Genomic DNA, 15564 nt, shown 5'->3' with positions numbered 1-15564 from the left:
TTTCTTCCCAGTTCTTTTCCACAGGATCCTGACAAATTTACCAGGAACATCTCCAAATGGTGACAAAGGCCATGGAATATAGGAAATGGAGCAATGGAAAAGTCTCCAGTGTCCCCCTGCCACAACACGCCTCTGCTGCTGGGAGCCCTTCCAGGAGAGTTGGGTGTCAAGCTTGTCCTGGGGCTGGGCTTTTTTCAAACAATGGGAGCCAAGGCACCTGGGATGCAGCAGCCCCTCACAGTGCCTGAACACCTCTTCTGCACCAGTCTGGGATCTCTCTTGTAGCTTGACCAAGTCTCCCATTTCTGGAGGCCTGTGCTATCCTGAAGGCCAGACTACCACCCCTGACTGTGCTGCACAGAGATACACGTGGTCCTGTGTCTATGCTGCCAGTGCGCACTGCTGGGTCATGTCAACCTGGTCATGGTGTCCAGGGCATGAGCTGCCATGTCTGCAACCAAAGCCCCAGAAGAGGAGAGGTGCATCTCTGTGGGCATGATTCCCTTTCCTCTTGCATGACAGAGGGGTTGCCAGTGACTGGAAAGCTGTGCCCATCCCTGGGGGCTCTGCACAGCTGGGTGAGGCGCTCTGGGGGTTTTCTCTGACTCTTTGTCTTCCTCAGAATGAGCACTGTGGTATTTCCCCACATTTCTCCACCTGTTCATCCTGTTCCTGCTATAGTGTTCAGGCTCCCTAGGGATGCGGGATTCAGGCACAGTTCCAAAAATGACCCTGAACATCCTGCCACAGATGTGTCAGCACAGCAATGAGGTGTTCCCTCACCCATCTGACTTGTGGGGCCACAGTCAATGCAGTGCAAGGGGGTGTGCAATGTGCCAACTATCCTTGCACAAGATGTAGAGTGCCTTGTGCCTTTCTTCTGGGATCATAATGAACCAGAACATCCTGGTCACAACCAAGATTTCTTCAATGAAAGCCCTACTGTCCCATGCACTATAGGGATGTAGTTTGCAAAGCACCAGTGATTTTATTCCCACCCAGCACCTCTTATACCCAGGCAGAGTCTTGTGTCAGGGCATAAAAGGCAGACAGACCTTGCTCGTGTTGGATGAGGCCATTTGGACATGTCCATGACAAACTAATTCTCAGAGAAGATGTGATTGTTACACTCAATTAGTTTTCTGCTTGTCGTGGTTCCGCTCGAGTGGGCAGCCGAGCTCCACCACAGCCGCTCTCTCACTCCCCCTCCTCAAAGAGGAATGGGGAGAAAATATGTGAAAAGGGCTCAAGGATTGAGATAAGGACGAGAAAATCACGCAATAATTATTGTAACGGGCAAAACAGACTCGGCATAAGGAGATAGTAAGATTTATTGCCTACAACTAACAAGCGAGAGAAGTGAGGAAACAAAGGAAAAAAAAAACCAAAAGCACCTTCCCCCCCCATCCACCCTCTTCCACCTCCTCCCCCCGAGCGGCGCAGGGGAACGGGGAATGGGGGTTATGGTCAGTCTACAGCACTTCTTCTCTGCCGCTCCTTCTCGGTCACTCTCGTCCCCTGTGCTGTGGGGTCCCACCCACGGGATGCAGTCCTTGATGAACTGATCCGGCGTGGGCTTCCCACAGGCAGCAGCTCTTTCAGAACTGCTCCAGATATGGGTCCGTACCACGGGGTCCATCCCTCAGGAGAAAACTGCTCCAACCTGGCTCCCCTACGGGCAGCAGCTCCTGCCGGGTCACCTGCTCCTGCGTGGGCTCCTCTCCACGGGCTACAGGTCCGGCCCGGAATCTGCTCCGGCAGGGGTCTTCCACAGGCGGCAGCCTCTGTCAGTGCAGGGCCACCTGCTCCACCGTGGTCTCCTCCACGGGCTGCAGCATGGAACCCTGCTCCACCGTGGTACTCCATGGGCTGCAGGGGGACATCCTGCTTCACCATGGTCCTCACCACAGGCCGCAGGGGACTTCTGCTCCGGCGCCTGGAGCACCTCTCCCCCTCCTTCTACACTGACCTTGGTGCAAGGCTGTTCTCCCACTCCCTTGACTCTCCCGGCTGCTGTGTGGCGCAGCGTTTTTTCCCTGTCTTAAATATATTCTCACAGAGGCGCAAACAACATCGCTTATTGGCTCAGATCTGGAAAACAATGGGGCCCTTCCCAAACATGGGGCAGCTTCTAGATCTTTCTCACAGAAACCACCCCTATGGCTCCCTGCTACCAAAACCTTGCCACGTAAACCCACTACAGTGGTTCAACTTATTCATCAGTGAAGTGGATGATGTAACGGAGTGCACCCTCAGCAACTTTTCTGATGACACAAAGCTGGGAGGAGTGGCTGATACCCCAGAGGGCTGTGCTGCCATTCAGAGGGACCCTGACAGGCTGGAGAGATAGGTTGAGAGAAACCCCATGAAGTTCAACAAGGGCAAGTGCAGGGTCCTGTCTCCTTCCTAGGGAGGAATAACCCCCAGCACCAGTACAGGCTGGGAATGACCTGCAGGAGAGTAGCTCTGCAGAGAAAGAGCTGGGAGTCCTAGGGGACATCATGCTGAGCACAAGTCAGCAGTGTGCCCTTTTGGCCAAGAAGGCCAACGGGATCCTTGGGTGCATTCCAAAGAGTGTTGCCAGGAGGCCAAGGGAGGTGATCCACCCCTCTACTCAGCCTGTACTGATGCTTGGTGTTATTCCTCGCTAGGAAGGAGGCACCACCTTTTCTTTGTGCTGTCAAATGCATGAGAATCCTGACAAAGTCAGAAAAGTGGCCACTTACTTGCAGTGTAAGTAACAGGTCTGAGTTCTCCTAAAATGCTGCTTGTTGCTTAACAGAGTGGTACACTGCTATAGTCATGGTGACAGCCTGGCAGCCTTGAGCCTTGGTATTACTGTGAGATCAGCCAAAAGGGATGAAGGCTTTCTTGCTTGTCCCTTCCATTGAGAGAGGGGTTTTGCCTCTCAGCAGAAGCTATCATGGCCACATGTCACCTGGGCAACCTCTGTGAGTGGCATGCAGCCTTGGGGCTCAAACTTGTGCAAAGTCTTGGTTCTCTTGCTTTCCAATATCCACTGTCATTCATTCCAAGCCAAGCAACCCAAGGCCTTCACCAGAGCTGGTCATCAGGGAAAAGCACTTCCAGGACTCCTTGCAACAGGCTGCAATAATTCTGCTATAGCTTATGTCAATCATGAGTGCCTGGAGGGTTTTGGACTCTTCTAGAGGTGAATTTGGAGTATGGGAATGCTCTATAGAAATACAAAAGAGCTTTGATATTTTAGCTTGTGCTCGGTGACTTCTGTCCTAGAGCATGGCAGGTTATTGAATGAAAGCCTGCAATATCTGGAGTGAATCCTTGTCCTAGAGCCACTCACACACTGGCTGACACTGACTGGGTTACTGAATATACAGTCTGGTGGGGGACTTCAACTTCCCAGATGTCTGCTGGAAAGACAACACAGCAGAGAGGAAACAGTCTAGGAGGTCTCTGGAGTGGGTGGAAAATAACTTCCTTATGCAGCTGGTCAGTGAGGCAACCAGGGAAGGTGCCCTGCTGGAACTTTTGCTTGTGAACAGAGAAGGACTTGGGAGGGATGTGAAGGTTGGAAGGCAAATCTTGGGCATAGCAATCACAAATTAATAGAGTTTTTGATTCTTGGAGAGGTAAGGAGCAGGGTTAGCAGTATTGCCTCCCTGTATTTCTGGAGGGTTGAATTTGGCTTGTTAAGGAGACTGATTGGCAGAGTCCCTCGGGAGGCAGTCCAGAAGGGCAAAGGAGTCCAGGAAGGCTGGACACACTTCAAGAACGAAATCCTAAAGGCACAGGAAAAGGTCATCCCCATGTGATGAAAGATGAGCCAGCAGAGGAGATTGGTCTGGCTGAACAGAGAGCTTTGGCTGACACTCAGTAAGAAAAAGAGAGTTTATAACCTTTGGAAGAAGGAACAGGACACTCAGGAGGATTAACTACAAAGATGTTGTTAGGTTGTGCAGGGAGAAAATTAGATGAGCCAAAGCCCAGCTGGAACTCAGTCTGGCTACTGCCATAAAGGAGAATGAAAAATGATTTTATAAATGCCTTAGCAACAAAAGGAGGACTAAGGAGAATCTCCATCCTTAATAATATGCGGGGGGAAACACAGTTGAGAAGAGATGATGAAAAGGCAGAGGTGCTTAATGCCTTCTTTGCCTCAGTCTTTAGGAGGAAGTCCACTTGTTCTCTGGGTGTCAAGCCCCTGGAGCTAGTAGACAGGGTTGAGGAGCAGAATGAAGCCCTCCTAATCCAAGGGGAGATGCTTAGCAACTTTCTACTCCACTTACACATACACAATGGGGCCAGATGGGATCCACCCAAGCATATTGAAAGAGATGGCAGAAGTACTTACCAAGTAACTTTCCAACATTTATCAGCAGTCCTGGCTGTCAGAGGAGGTCCCAGTCAACTCTCCCCTAGCAAATGTGATGCCCATCTACAGGAAAGGCCAGAAGGAGGACCCAGGGAACTACAGGCCTGTCTGTCTGACTTTGGTGCCAGGGAAGGATATGGTGAAGATTGAGTGCCATCATGCGGTTAACGGACTTGATGATTTGAGAGGTCTTTTCCAATCTACATGGCTCTATGGTTCTATGGTTCTCTGAGTCTAACATTAGTCACAATCATTGGAAGGCAGCCACTGCATTCTTGGAACTCGACTGTGGCATGGAGAAGACCATAGGTTATCAAGAGATTCCTGAGTCTGGCACCACACATTCTGGAAGACTTGCCAGTGGATTGCTGGAGTTCACTGCACTTGAAATGGCCATTGAAACCTGAAGATACTCGTGTTGAGTCACGTGTGATAAACTCAGGTGGAAAGACTCAAGAGCAGGTGACTTTGAGTGGCTGTGGCAGAACTCAGCAGCTTGCCTCAGTCTAGGAATATGTCCCCTTCTAACTAGGGGAATTAAAAGGGATTAATATGACCAGACTCATCAGGTCAATCTGCACAGTAAGGGAAAGTAATAGTTACTGTGCTGTAGGTGCAGCAGGCAATAGGCCTTGGACTGAGACTCAGAAGACTCAAGCAGATCTAATCCAGTTCATCCATGAACTAAGACAAACACTGTGAGCAGAGTGAAGGACACTTTGAGCAGAGGAGGTGGGCGACCGGCATGGCTGAGCAAGGACCTGCTGCTTAAATTGAGGGAAAAATAGGAAAATGTATAGAAGCGGAAGTAGGGTTGTATAGCCTGGGAGGAATACAGGGGTGTCATCCGGATGTGTGGAGACGGGAGCAGGAAAGCCAAGGATGGAGCTGAACTTGGCAAGGGACATGAAGAATAACAAGAAGGGGTTCTACAGATACATAGGCCCAAGGAGAGTGTTCCCTCTCTGATAAACAAGATGGGAGAACTGGCTTCCTCAGACATGGAAAAAGCTCAGGTACTCAGTAAGTGCTTTGCTTCAGTCTTCACTCATGGTCAAGTTTCCTGTGTCTGTCAGGACCCTGAACCTTGAGGAGAGGGTGAGAGGAGCAGATTCTGTCCCACTGTGAAAGTGGAACAAGTCCGGGACTGCCTAATGAAATTGGATGTGTACAAGTCCATGGGGCCAGAGGGTATACATCCCAGGGTGCTGAGAGAGGTGGCTGATGTGATTGCTGAGCCCCTCTCCATCATATCTGATAAATCACGGCTGTTGGGTGAAGCCTCCAGTGACTGGAAAAAGGGAAACATGACTCCCATTTTTAAGAAAGGGAGAACAGAAGAGCTGGGGAACTACAGGCTGGTGAGCCTCACCTCTGTGCCTGATATGATCACGGAGCAGTCCCTCCTGGAACACATCTTAAGGCATGCATGACATACAGAGGTGATCTGAGACAGGAAACATGGCTTCACCAAAGGCAGATCTTGCCTCACCAAACTGGTGGCCTTCTATTATGGAGTGATGGCATTGGTGGACAAAGGAAGGGCGATGGATATCATCTACCTGGACTTGAGCAAAGCCTTAGATATCGTCCCTCACCACATTTACCTCTCTAAATTGGAGAGGAATGGATTTGAAGGATGGACTGTTAGGTGGATCAAGAATTGGTTGGCTGGTCGCAGCCAAAGGATTGTGATCAACAGTTCTTTGTCTGGGTGGAGGCTGGTCACAAGTGGTGTCCCTCAGGGGTCGGTCTTGGAGCTGGTGCTCTTCAACATCTTTATCAATGACATAGGTTTTGGAATCCAGTGAATCCTCTGCAAGTTGGCAGATGACACCAAGCTGAGTGGTGCAGTCGATACAATAGAGGGAAGGGATTCCATCCAGGGGGACCTGGACAGACTGGAGTACTGTGCCCATAAGAAGCTAATGAGGTTCAACAAGGCCAAGTGCAAGGTGTTACTCTTGGGCTGGGGCAATCCCAGGTATTTATATAGACTGGGCAAAGAAGAACTTGAGAACGACTTGTGGGTCCTGCTGGATGAGAAGCTGCACATGAGCCAGCAGTGTGCGCTTGCAGCCTGGAAGGCCAACTGTGTCCTGGGCTGCATTAAAAAGGAGTGGCCAGGAGGGAGAGGGAGGTGATTGTCGCCCTCTGCTCTGTCCTTGTGAGACCCCACCTGGAATGCTGCATACAAGCCATAGGCCCCCAGCACAAGAAGGATGTGGAGCTCTTGGAACGGATCCAGAGGAGGGCCATGCAGATGATCAGAGGGCTGGAGCACCTCTCCTATGCAGAAAGGTTGATGGAACTGGGCTTGTTTAGCTTGGAGAAAAGAAGGCTTCACTGAGACCTCATTGTGGCCTTCCAGTACGTGAAAGGAGCATGTAAACAGGAGTGGGAAGGCCTGTTCACATGTGTTGGTAGTGATAGGACAAGGGGGAATGGTTTTAAAGTAAGACAGGGGAGGTTTAGACTAGAAATTAGGAGACCTTTTTTCACTCAGAGGATGGTGAAGCACAGTAACATGTTGTCCAGAGTGGTTGTGGATGCCCCATCCCTGAAGGCATTCAAGGCCACCTGGATGCAGCTCTGGGCATCCTGCTCTAGTGGCTGGCCAACCTGCCCAGAGCAGGGTGGTTGAAAGTAGATGATCTTTAAGGTCCTTTTCAACCCAGGACATTCCATGATTTTATGATTCTATGATTCTATGAATCACCCACATAGATTCCATAGAATCTATGAGGCACCAGCTTCCAGGGAAACCTGGCCCTGGATTGTTCCCCATAGCAAGCAGACATGCCCAGAGATGCCCTAGGGATAAGGGCATCCATAGCATCAGGACGCAGGAGTCCTGGCTGCCACATTGTCCCCTGAGCTCAGAGGGACACTCAGGCAGGGCTCTCACAGCAGCCAACAGCCTTGTCCAGCCTCGCCCCAAAGCCCAGGAATTGCAGCTTTGGACAGCTGACAGCTCTTGAGACACATCTTGGAAAGGGGCTCCTGACACCCTTACCTTTGGGGGAGAGGTGCAGGAGCACTGGGAACAGGGAAGTTAGGATGGAGTTGATGGCCACACTTCTGCAGCCCTCCATCTCGCTCGCTGCTGGCCCTCAGCTCAGGACAAGGGATGCCCGCCCTGGCTCCTCAACCACAGCTCCTCTGCAAGGTGCCCCTGCTCCTCCACCCATCAGCGAGGGTCGCCCAGTGCAAGCTTGCTGCCTGCTGACCCCACTCCTGGCCACAGAAGGGCAGCGCTGGGGAGCACCCAAGCAGTGCCCAGCAGGGACCAGGCCTTGCAGGGAAGTGCCAGCTCTGCTGCTGCTCCAGTGACGATATTCTGGTGATGCAGTGCCCCCTCTGTGACATCAGCCCGTGTCATTTGAAGGCCTGTGAGGTCAGCAGCAAGGACAGCTCAGGAGAGAGACGAGATATTTCCCTTCTCGTCCAGAGAAACAGTCACCTCAGTCTTCCCAGTTCTTTTCCACAGGATCCTGACAAATTTACCAGGAACATCTCCAAATGGTGACAAAGGCCATGGAATATAGGAAATGGAGCAATGGAGAAGTCACCACTGTCCTCCTGCCCCTACATGCTTCTGCTGTTGCAAGGCCTTCCAGGAGGGTTGGTTTTGAGGCTTGTCCTGGGGCTGGACTTTTTTCAAAAAATGGGAGCGAAGTCACCTGGGATGCAGCAGCCCCTCACAGTGCCTGAACTCCTCTTCTGCACCAGTCTGGTGCCTGAACTCCTCTTCTGCACCAGTCTGGGCACTCTCTTGTAGCTTGACCAAGTCTCCCATTTCTGGAGGACTGTCATATGCTGAAGGCCGGACTACCACCCCTGACTGTGCTGCACAGAGATACACGTAGTCCTGTGTCTATGCTGCCAGTGCACACTGCTGGGTCATGTCAACCTGGTCATGGTGTCCAGGGCATGAGCTGCCATGTCTGCAACCAAAGCCCCAGAAGAGGAGAGGTGCATCTCTGTGGGCATGCTCCCCTTGCCTCTTGCATGACAGAGTGGTTTCCAGTGATTGCACATCTGTGGCCATCCCTGGGGGCTGTGCACAGCTGGGTGAGGCTCCCTGGGGTGTTTCTCTATCTCTTTGTCTTCCTCAGAATGAGCACTGTGGTATTTCCCCACATTTCTCCACCTGTTCATGCTGCTTCTGCTATAGTGTGCAGGCTCCCTAGGGATGGGGGTTTCAGGTACTGTTCCAAAAATGACCCTGAACATCTTGCCATAGATTGAGAGAGGGAATTAGGAGAATCTTATCAACAATAGATAGAGTGCTGACAGCATTAAACTAGTGGTTGCTACTTAGTGTCTTTGCTAACTATTATGCATTGTGCAAATTAACTAAAGCAAGAAGCCTTGGGCCCCTTACCAAGGTTAGTCTCTTGATAAAAGTGTGAGCCTACCCTAAGAAACTGGCAGAATCTGGTCCTGCGGTTGGACAAGAGCCATGGAGCAACTGAGTCTGTGCAAAGACAAGAGGTCAAGTAGCGCTGACGAGGAAGAGTCACCAACCTTCATCCCCACAACCCCTGGCGACCACCACCAGGAGACACTGCACAAGTGCAGATGGGAGGGGCTTGTGGAAATGACTTCTTGAACTAATTTTAATATGATGTGGGGACAGGTTATGCGTATGTATAGGCGCATTGTGAAACTTCATGTGTATGTAACTCTTTGCTGCATATAACCATGTGTCATGGTTTAACCCAGCAAGCAGCTAAACACCACACAGCCGTTCGCTCACCCTCCCCCCTCCCTCTCTGGGACGAGGGAGAGAAATGGAAAGAGAAGCCCGTGAGTTGAGATAAAGACAGTTTAATAAGACAGAAAAATAATAATAACAATAATAATGATAATCATAATATTAATAATAATGCAATGATGATAATAGTACTACTAATAATAATGTGTACAAACAAGTGATGCACAATGCAATTGCTCACCACCCGCTGACCGATGCCCAGCCTAACCCCGAGCAGTCCAGCCCACCTCCCCCGGTTAGCCACCCCTATATATTGTTTAGCATGACGTCAGATGGTATGGAATACCCCTATGGCTAGTTTGGGTCACCTGTCCTGGATCTGTCCCCTCCCAGCTCTTACTGCACCCACAGCCTGCCCGTTGTCAGGACAGAGCAAGAAGCTGAGATGTCCTTGGCTTACTATAGGCACTGCTCTGCAACAATTAAAACATCGGGGTGTTATCAGCACTCTTCTCATCCTAAGCCAAAACATAGCATTCTACCAGCTACTAGGAAGAAAATTAACTCTGTTCTAACTGAAACCAGGACACCATGGCAAGTTGCCGCGTTGCACGCACACGACTTTGGTGGGACTACCCCCCGTGCTGCCCAGTGCTGAATAAACATACCTATTTTACAGTCTTACTGATCATGGAGTCTGTTTCCTGCAAGTCAAACTATGTCAGCATATTAATGAGGTGTTCCATCACCCATCTGACTTGTGGGAACACAGGTAATGCAGTGCAAGGGGCTGGGTAATATGCCAACTGTCCTTGCGCAAGACCTAGAGTGCCTTTCTCCTGGGATCATAAGTGTAATACACAATAAATGTTTGTTCATTGTCTTTTGTATTATAAAACAAGGAGTTCCGTTTGAGGAGCAGGAGTTGCAAAAGCTTTCTGCTGAAGTAAGATGTATAATACTTGGCTAGACACTATGAAAATTCTTTTGCTTAATGTAACAAAAAAGAGAACCCCCTCCCCTTCTCTCCTTCTGCATCTCAGTTGCCTCTTTTGTTCAAAGACACTGCTGCAAAGTTTATGTAACCATCTCCTGATAAGTTGCTAAACTAGTGTATCAACATCCTGCATTCTTGTCTCACGCTGGGCCAACATGACCAAATAAAAAAAGAAGTTGAACCACAACGCTGAGGAAGACTACGGCCTTCATCTTCACGACCACCAGAGGGACAGAGACGACCCCCTAGCAACAGTGCGCACAGTCGCAGAATATACCAGGATGTGCTGCGTAATCCCGGAATTACCAAGATATAAAAAGGGACCCTGGCGGGGGTGAGGTGCGTGCCGTTGGCGGAGCCGAGACTCCCCGGCCGCCCAGCGCTGTTTTGCTTGCTGTTGCTTACTCAATAAATTCCTTTCTATTATTAATGCAATGCTCTCTGAAAATTAATTAAGGGGGCTACTTATAACAATAAGGAACCAGCACCTCTTGATCATCACCAAGATTTCAATGCAGGCCTTACTGTCCCATGGACTACAGGGATGTAGTTTGCAAAGTACCACTGACTTTATCCCCACCCAGAACGTTTTGCACTCAGGCAGAGTCCTGTCTCAGGGCACAAAAAGCAAGCAGAACTCACTGGTGTTGGATGAGACCATGTGGACATGTCCTTCTCACAAGAGCCTAATTCATGGAGTTGTGATTGTTCTATAAAAATCTTTTTCTGTTAGGAGAAATGAGCATGGTGTGAAGAAGTGTGTGTGCCCAGGGGAGGGAGGGAAGCCCAGGGATTCCTTCAGGCTGCTTCCCAGAAGGTTCCCCTGCAGTCACAGGGCCATGTGCAGGGAGCCTGGTGGGGGGCAGAGCAAGGGAGACCTCTGCTGCTGAGCTGGGCCGGGCTCCTGGGCCCAAGGGGAGCTCGTGGCAAGCGGGCAGCGTTGCAGAGAGACAGCTCTGCCCAGGAGCAGCTCCTGTGCACAGCGCAGCAGGGCTGGGGGCACTGCCTGCAGCTGGCACTGGGAGGACAAAGAAGGGAGAGTTGTTAAAGGCTGTATGGAGTGTTAGAAATCTGAGAGTATACTGGAAAAGCAATGCTTGCAACCCTTAACACGGTAAGTCTGAGTGCATTGCAATGCACTGGGGTACCCTGCACGTGTCTGAGACCTCAACTGTCCCAGAGCAGAAAAGGCTGGAGACACTGCATGTTTCCTTAATACAGAGAAGGACATGCTCCAAAGCACGGGTTCCCTCCTGCAGGGTCAGCATGGAGGCCCTTAGACCTCCTTTGTCACAGGCTGGCTGCAGGCTGTGAAGCTGGGGATGCTGGCAGGGGTGTCCAGGGCTGTGGTGCAGAGCAGGGTCTGTGCTGTGCCCCAGGGGCTATGTGCCGGGCCAGGGCCTCTGCCGCCTGCCAGGCTCAGCACTCAGCCTGCCCGGGGAGCTGCCCAGGGCGCTGCAGGGAGAAGCTGCGGGTGCAAGGAGCCCCCGCAGCAAGGCAGTGTCATGCTGCTGGGGCAGCCTGCTCACGGATCCACAGCACACCCACAGGGTATTTCCCCTTTTGTTTTTATTTTTATTTTTATTTTTATTTTTATTTTTATTTTTTCATGAGGATGGTCAAGTCAGGAATTTTCTGCTTCCTTTTCTCTTTCCAGCACTTGCAGGATTGGGTGAGGTTGCAGAAAGAAATGGAAAAGGAACTGTGAAGTATCAACACACCTCTAAGATTCCTGAACTGTTCCTTTGGTGATCAGTGGGTTTGTAAGAAGGCTTATAAATTGCCTATAGCCTCTCCTTTGTTTATGACCAGCTTCCGGGTCAACTTTGCTGTACCTGTCAGGGCTTTCTGACAGGCTGTTTTCTATCTGCAAAGATGGATATGCACCTAGGCAGTGCTCTGGGAACTGCTGGTTTCTGAAGGGCAAAGAGGTTGGCATGAGGGCTCTGAACACAGAAGGGAAAAGACAATGGGATATGGAAACATCCCCCAATTATAAAATCTTCAGGCAGAAGAAATAAGATCAGGGAATGAGAAGAAAAAAAAAGCGGATATGTTCTCAGAGGGAGAACTTATCAGAAAAGTCTGTATTATTCCCTACAATGCATCCCCCTTCCTCTGAGCAAGCCCTCTTGCCTCCTCTCCTACGCAGGAAAGCCCCTGCAGTCACTGCTGTGGGTCCAGGGCATGAAGCACGTCCTCTGCAGCCACAGTTCCAGCAGAGCAGAGGTGCATCTCTCCAGCCACGTGCCCAATTCCCTCTGTGGTGCAGGGGGGCTGAGAGCAGCAGGCAATGCATTCTGTGAGCCTGGGGAATGAGCTGACTTTCCCTACATGAGACATCATCATTAGGACTCTCTTCTGTCTCCCTGGGATATCCTTCCAAGTTGTGCGCTGCCCTGCAGGATAGAAATCTTTTCTGTAGTATCTCTGTGTTATGTGAATGCACCAGGAAGAAGCAAAGATATACTGCATGCAAGGACGTGCTGCTGGACTGGTGAAATGAGTGATAGGTGTCCTTGGCAAGAGGTGTGGTGCTGAGACCTTGCTTAGGTACCTTAAGAAAGGCTGCGCATTGAGGGATTGGCAGTGAGCGCCTCTGTTCTCAGCAGTGTCTGCCTTCTTTTCAAGGTACCATAAATGTGATTGCCCTCCATTAACAAAAGCTGGAAGATCAGGGCCGTTGGGCACAAGCCCAACCATCTCCCCTCACCCTGCTTTCAACCAGAGTGAATCCCTTTGGCTCTCAGCTCTCGTAGCCATTCACTGTGAGTACAGCAGAAATCCTCAGGACTTCTGACTTCAGAGGACATTCCTTGGGCATGATGAGGTTGTGTAGGAAAAAACAAAAATCCTACAATTCCTTTCATCCCTCCACATTCTTTAGGCCTGTTAGGACACCAGCCCACATGCCCTTCTGCATTGATTTCATCTGACAAAATCTAAAAATATAACTTGGAGCCCCTGTCAGGTTCTGATGTACCCACTGCAGAAGGACAAGACTGCTTCCTCCTGAGCCAGTAAGCGGAGGTCCCTGATCCTTAAGTATCATATTTAACCTCATAAAATATTATGAGCTGAAGAAAAAGTGAGGGAGTGTGGTAGGGAGAGGGTCAAGGAGAAATGAAGTAGATTTCAGACTGGGGAGCCAGTATTAACTTGTCATTGTTTTTTCCATCTTGAAAGCTCTCCAGGCTCAGAGGCATGAGATGTCCAACAGCAGCTCCATCACCGAGTTCCTTCTCCTGCCATTCGCAGACACACGGGAGCTGCAGCTCCTGTACTTCGTGCTCTTCCTGGGCATCTACCTGGCTGCCCTCCTGGGCAACGGCCTCATCCTCACCGCCGTAGCCTGCGACCACCACCTCCACAACCCCATGTACTTCTTCGTCCTCAACCTTGCCCTCCTTGACCTGGGCTGCATCTCCACCACTGTCCCCAAAACCATGGCAAATGCCCTTCATGATACCAGGGCAATTTCCTATGCAGGATGTGCTGCCCAAGTCTTCCTTTTCCCCTTTCTGATGTCAGCAGAGTATTTTCTTCTCACTGTCATGGCCTATGACCGCTACATTGCCATCTGCAAGCCCCTGCACTACGGAAGCCTCCTGAGCAGCAGAGCTTGTGCCCAGATGGCAGCAGCTGCCTGGGGCAGTGGCTTTCTCAATGCTGTCTTGCAAACTTCCAATACATTTTCATTGCCACTCTGCCAAGGCAATGCTGTGGACCAGTTCTTCTGTGAAATCCCCTCGATTCTCAAGCTCTCCTGCACAGAATCCTACCTCAGGGAAATTGTGCTTGTCATTGTTAGTGCCTTTTTTGGGTTTGGTTGTTTTGTTTTTATTGTACTGTCCTATGTGCAGATCTTCAGGGTCGTGCTGAGGATCCCCTCTGTGCAGGGACGGCACAAATCCTTTTCCACGTGCCTCCCTCACTTGGCCGTGGTCTCTCTTTTTCTCAGCACAGCCATGTTTGCCTATCTGAAGCCCCCCTCCATCTCCTCGCCATCCTTGAATATGGTAGTGGCAGTTCTGTACTCAGTGATGCCCCCTGCACTAAACCCCCTCATCTACAGCTTGAGGAACAAGGAGCTCAAGGGAGCTGTTATAAAAGTGATTTCATATATTGTTCATATCTGTACATGTTCCCAATTATGCTATCAGGAAAGTGTTATTCTGGATTGTTTTCAATAGTCGTAAAGTTCCTCCTTCTCTCCCCAGTATTTGCCATTTGGTCCTTGAGTTGTTTTTTTTTTTCTTTCTTTTTTTTTTTTCCCCTCATTATTAATATATTTCTATTAATTAATAGATTATTAATTATTAATTATCAATTATTATTAGTATTATTTTTCTTTATGCTTCTTCTGCTCCTACACCAGTATCTGTATTCCTTCCACTGCTACCAAGGAATTAACCTGTATTTTCTCACTTGAAGCCTATCAGTGTGTACTCTCCCATTGCATTTCTGTAAAAAACTTGATTTCCCCTGTTCACTGCCTGAAGGTTTGCCTCTTAATCGAAAGTAAGAGCAACGAATTGCTCCCCAGAAGGAACTGTTTCTCTTTGCATTCATAAGCAAATAGTTCATGGTCATGTTTAATGGTCACAGTATTACATACTGAGGACTGTCATACATATGACATGCAGATGAGGAGAAGAACCTGTATCTGCCAGGAGAGCCCAGGAAAACCTCCATGGACAGTGTGAGCCTGTGGTGACCAGATTCCAGCAAAGTGAGAGATCAGACAAGGTGGTGGCAAAAAAGAAAGCACTGAATCCATGCATCTGTGTGGATAAAGTGAGTTCTAACCTGAAGTATTCCCAGGTAAACAAGGACTATGCAGCCCTAGAGGAGAGGGTGGGAGCACAGCAGGCACAGGGAAAGGAAACTGGCAGTGACTCATGTCATTGTTAGTGAAGTACCACCAGCGGTCACATCTAGAGTCACTGGCAATGCACCATTATCTCTTCAGTCTCCTGCCATATCCATAGGCCTTGGGGAGAGGGATTAACAGGTGGGACCCCCACCTGGCTCTCTTTGCTTCCCACCCAGACCAGCACTGCCATGCAGGATCACCCCATGGGCACCACAGCCCACTTTCAGGCTTTCCTGTTCAGGTGGAATTACCGATGTTTCATTTGGTACCCATTGCCTCATGTCCTGTCACTGAGCACCACAAAAAAGACTCGGGCTGCCTTATCTGATATCCTTTCATCAGGTCTTCACATAACATGGACAAGAACCCCCCAGACATTCTCCAGGCTGAACACTCCCAGCTCTCCCAGCCTCTCCTCATCTGACGATGCTTCAGTGCCTCAAGCATCTTTTTGGCATTTACTGGAAACATTGCACTACATCCAGGTCTTTCTTGCACAGGGCAGACCAGATCTACACACTGCACCCTGGGTGTGGCCTCAGCAGGGCTGAGTAGAGAGGTAGGACCAATTCCCTCAATGTGCTGCCAAGGCTCATAATAATGAAGTCCAGGGTGCT

General features: G+C 50.0%; 1 protein-coding gene and 1 long non-coding RNA gene across 2 annotated transcripts in view; one reads left to right on the top strand and one right to left on the bottom strand.

Annotated features, from left to right (window-relative positions):
• The window catches only part of LOC311425575, a 329601-nt gene extending 327582 nt beyond the window's left edge, over positions 1–2019 (bottom strand). Inside the window, exon 1 of the long non-coding RNA XR_014686381.1 lies at positions 1510–2019. This is a non-coding gene — a long non-coding RNA (uncharacterized lncRNA). The remainder of the gene's footprint in view (positions 1–1509) is intronic.
• An 11261-nt stretch (positions 2020–13280) lies between these two features.
• LOC311425590 (olfactory receptor 14C36-like) lies at positions 13281–14264 on the top strand (the record flags this gene model as incomplete). Its single annotated transcript, XM_084501531.1, has 1 exon — positions 13281–14264. The coding sequence occupies one exon, from the start codon at positions 13281–13283 to the stop codon at positions 14262–14264; it is 984 nt and encodes a 327-aa protein (XP_084357657.1).
• Between the last annotated feature and the right edge of the window lie 1300 nt (positions 14265–15564).

This window comes from Aythya ferina, assembly GCF_964211825.1.
Source record: "Aythya ferina genome assembly, chromosome: 32".
NCBI classification, from domain to species: Eukaryota; Metazoa; Chordata; class Aves; order Anseriformes; family Anatidae; genus Aythya; species Aythya ferina.
The sequence above is the reverse complement of the archived record's forward strand: the minus strand, read 5'-3'. Positions and strand labels throughout refer to the sequence as shown.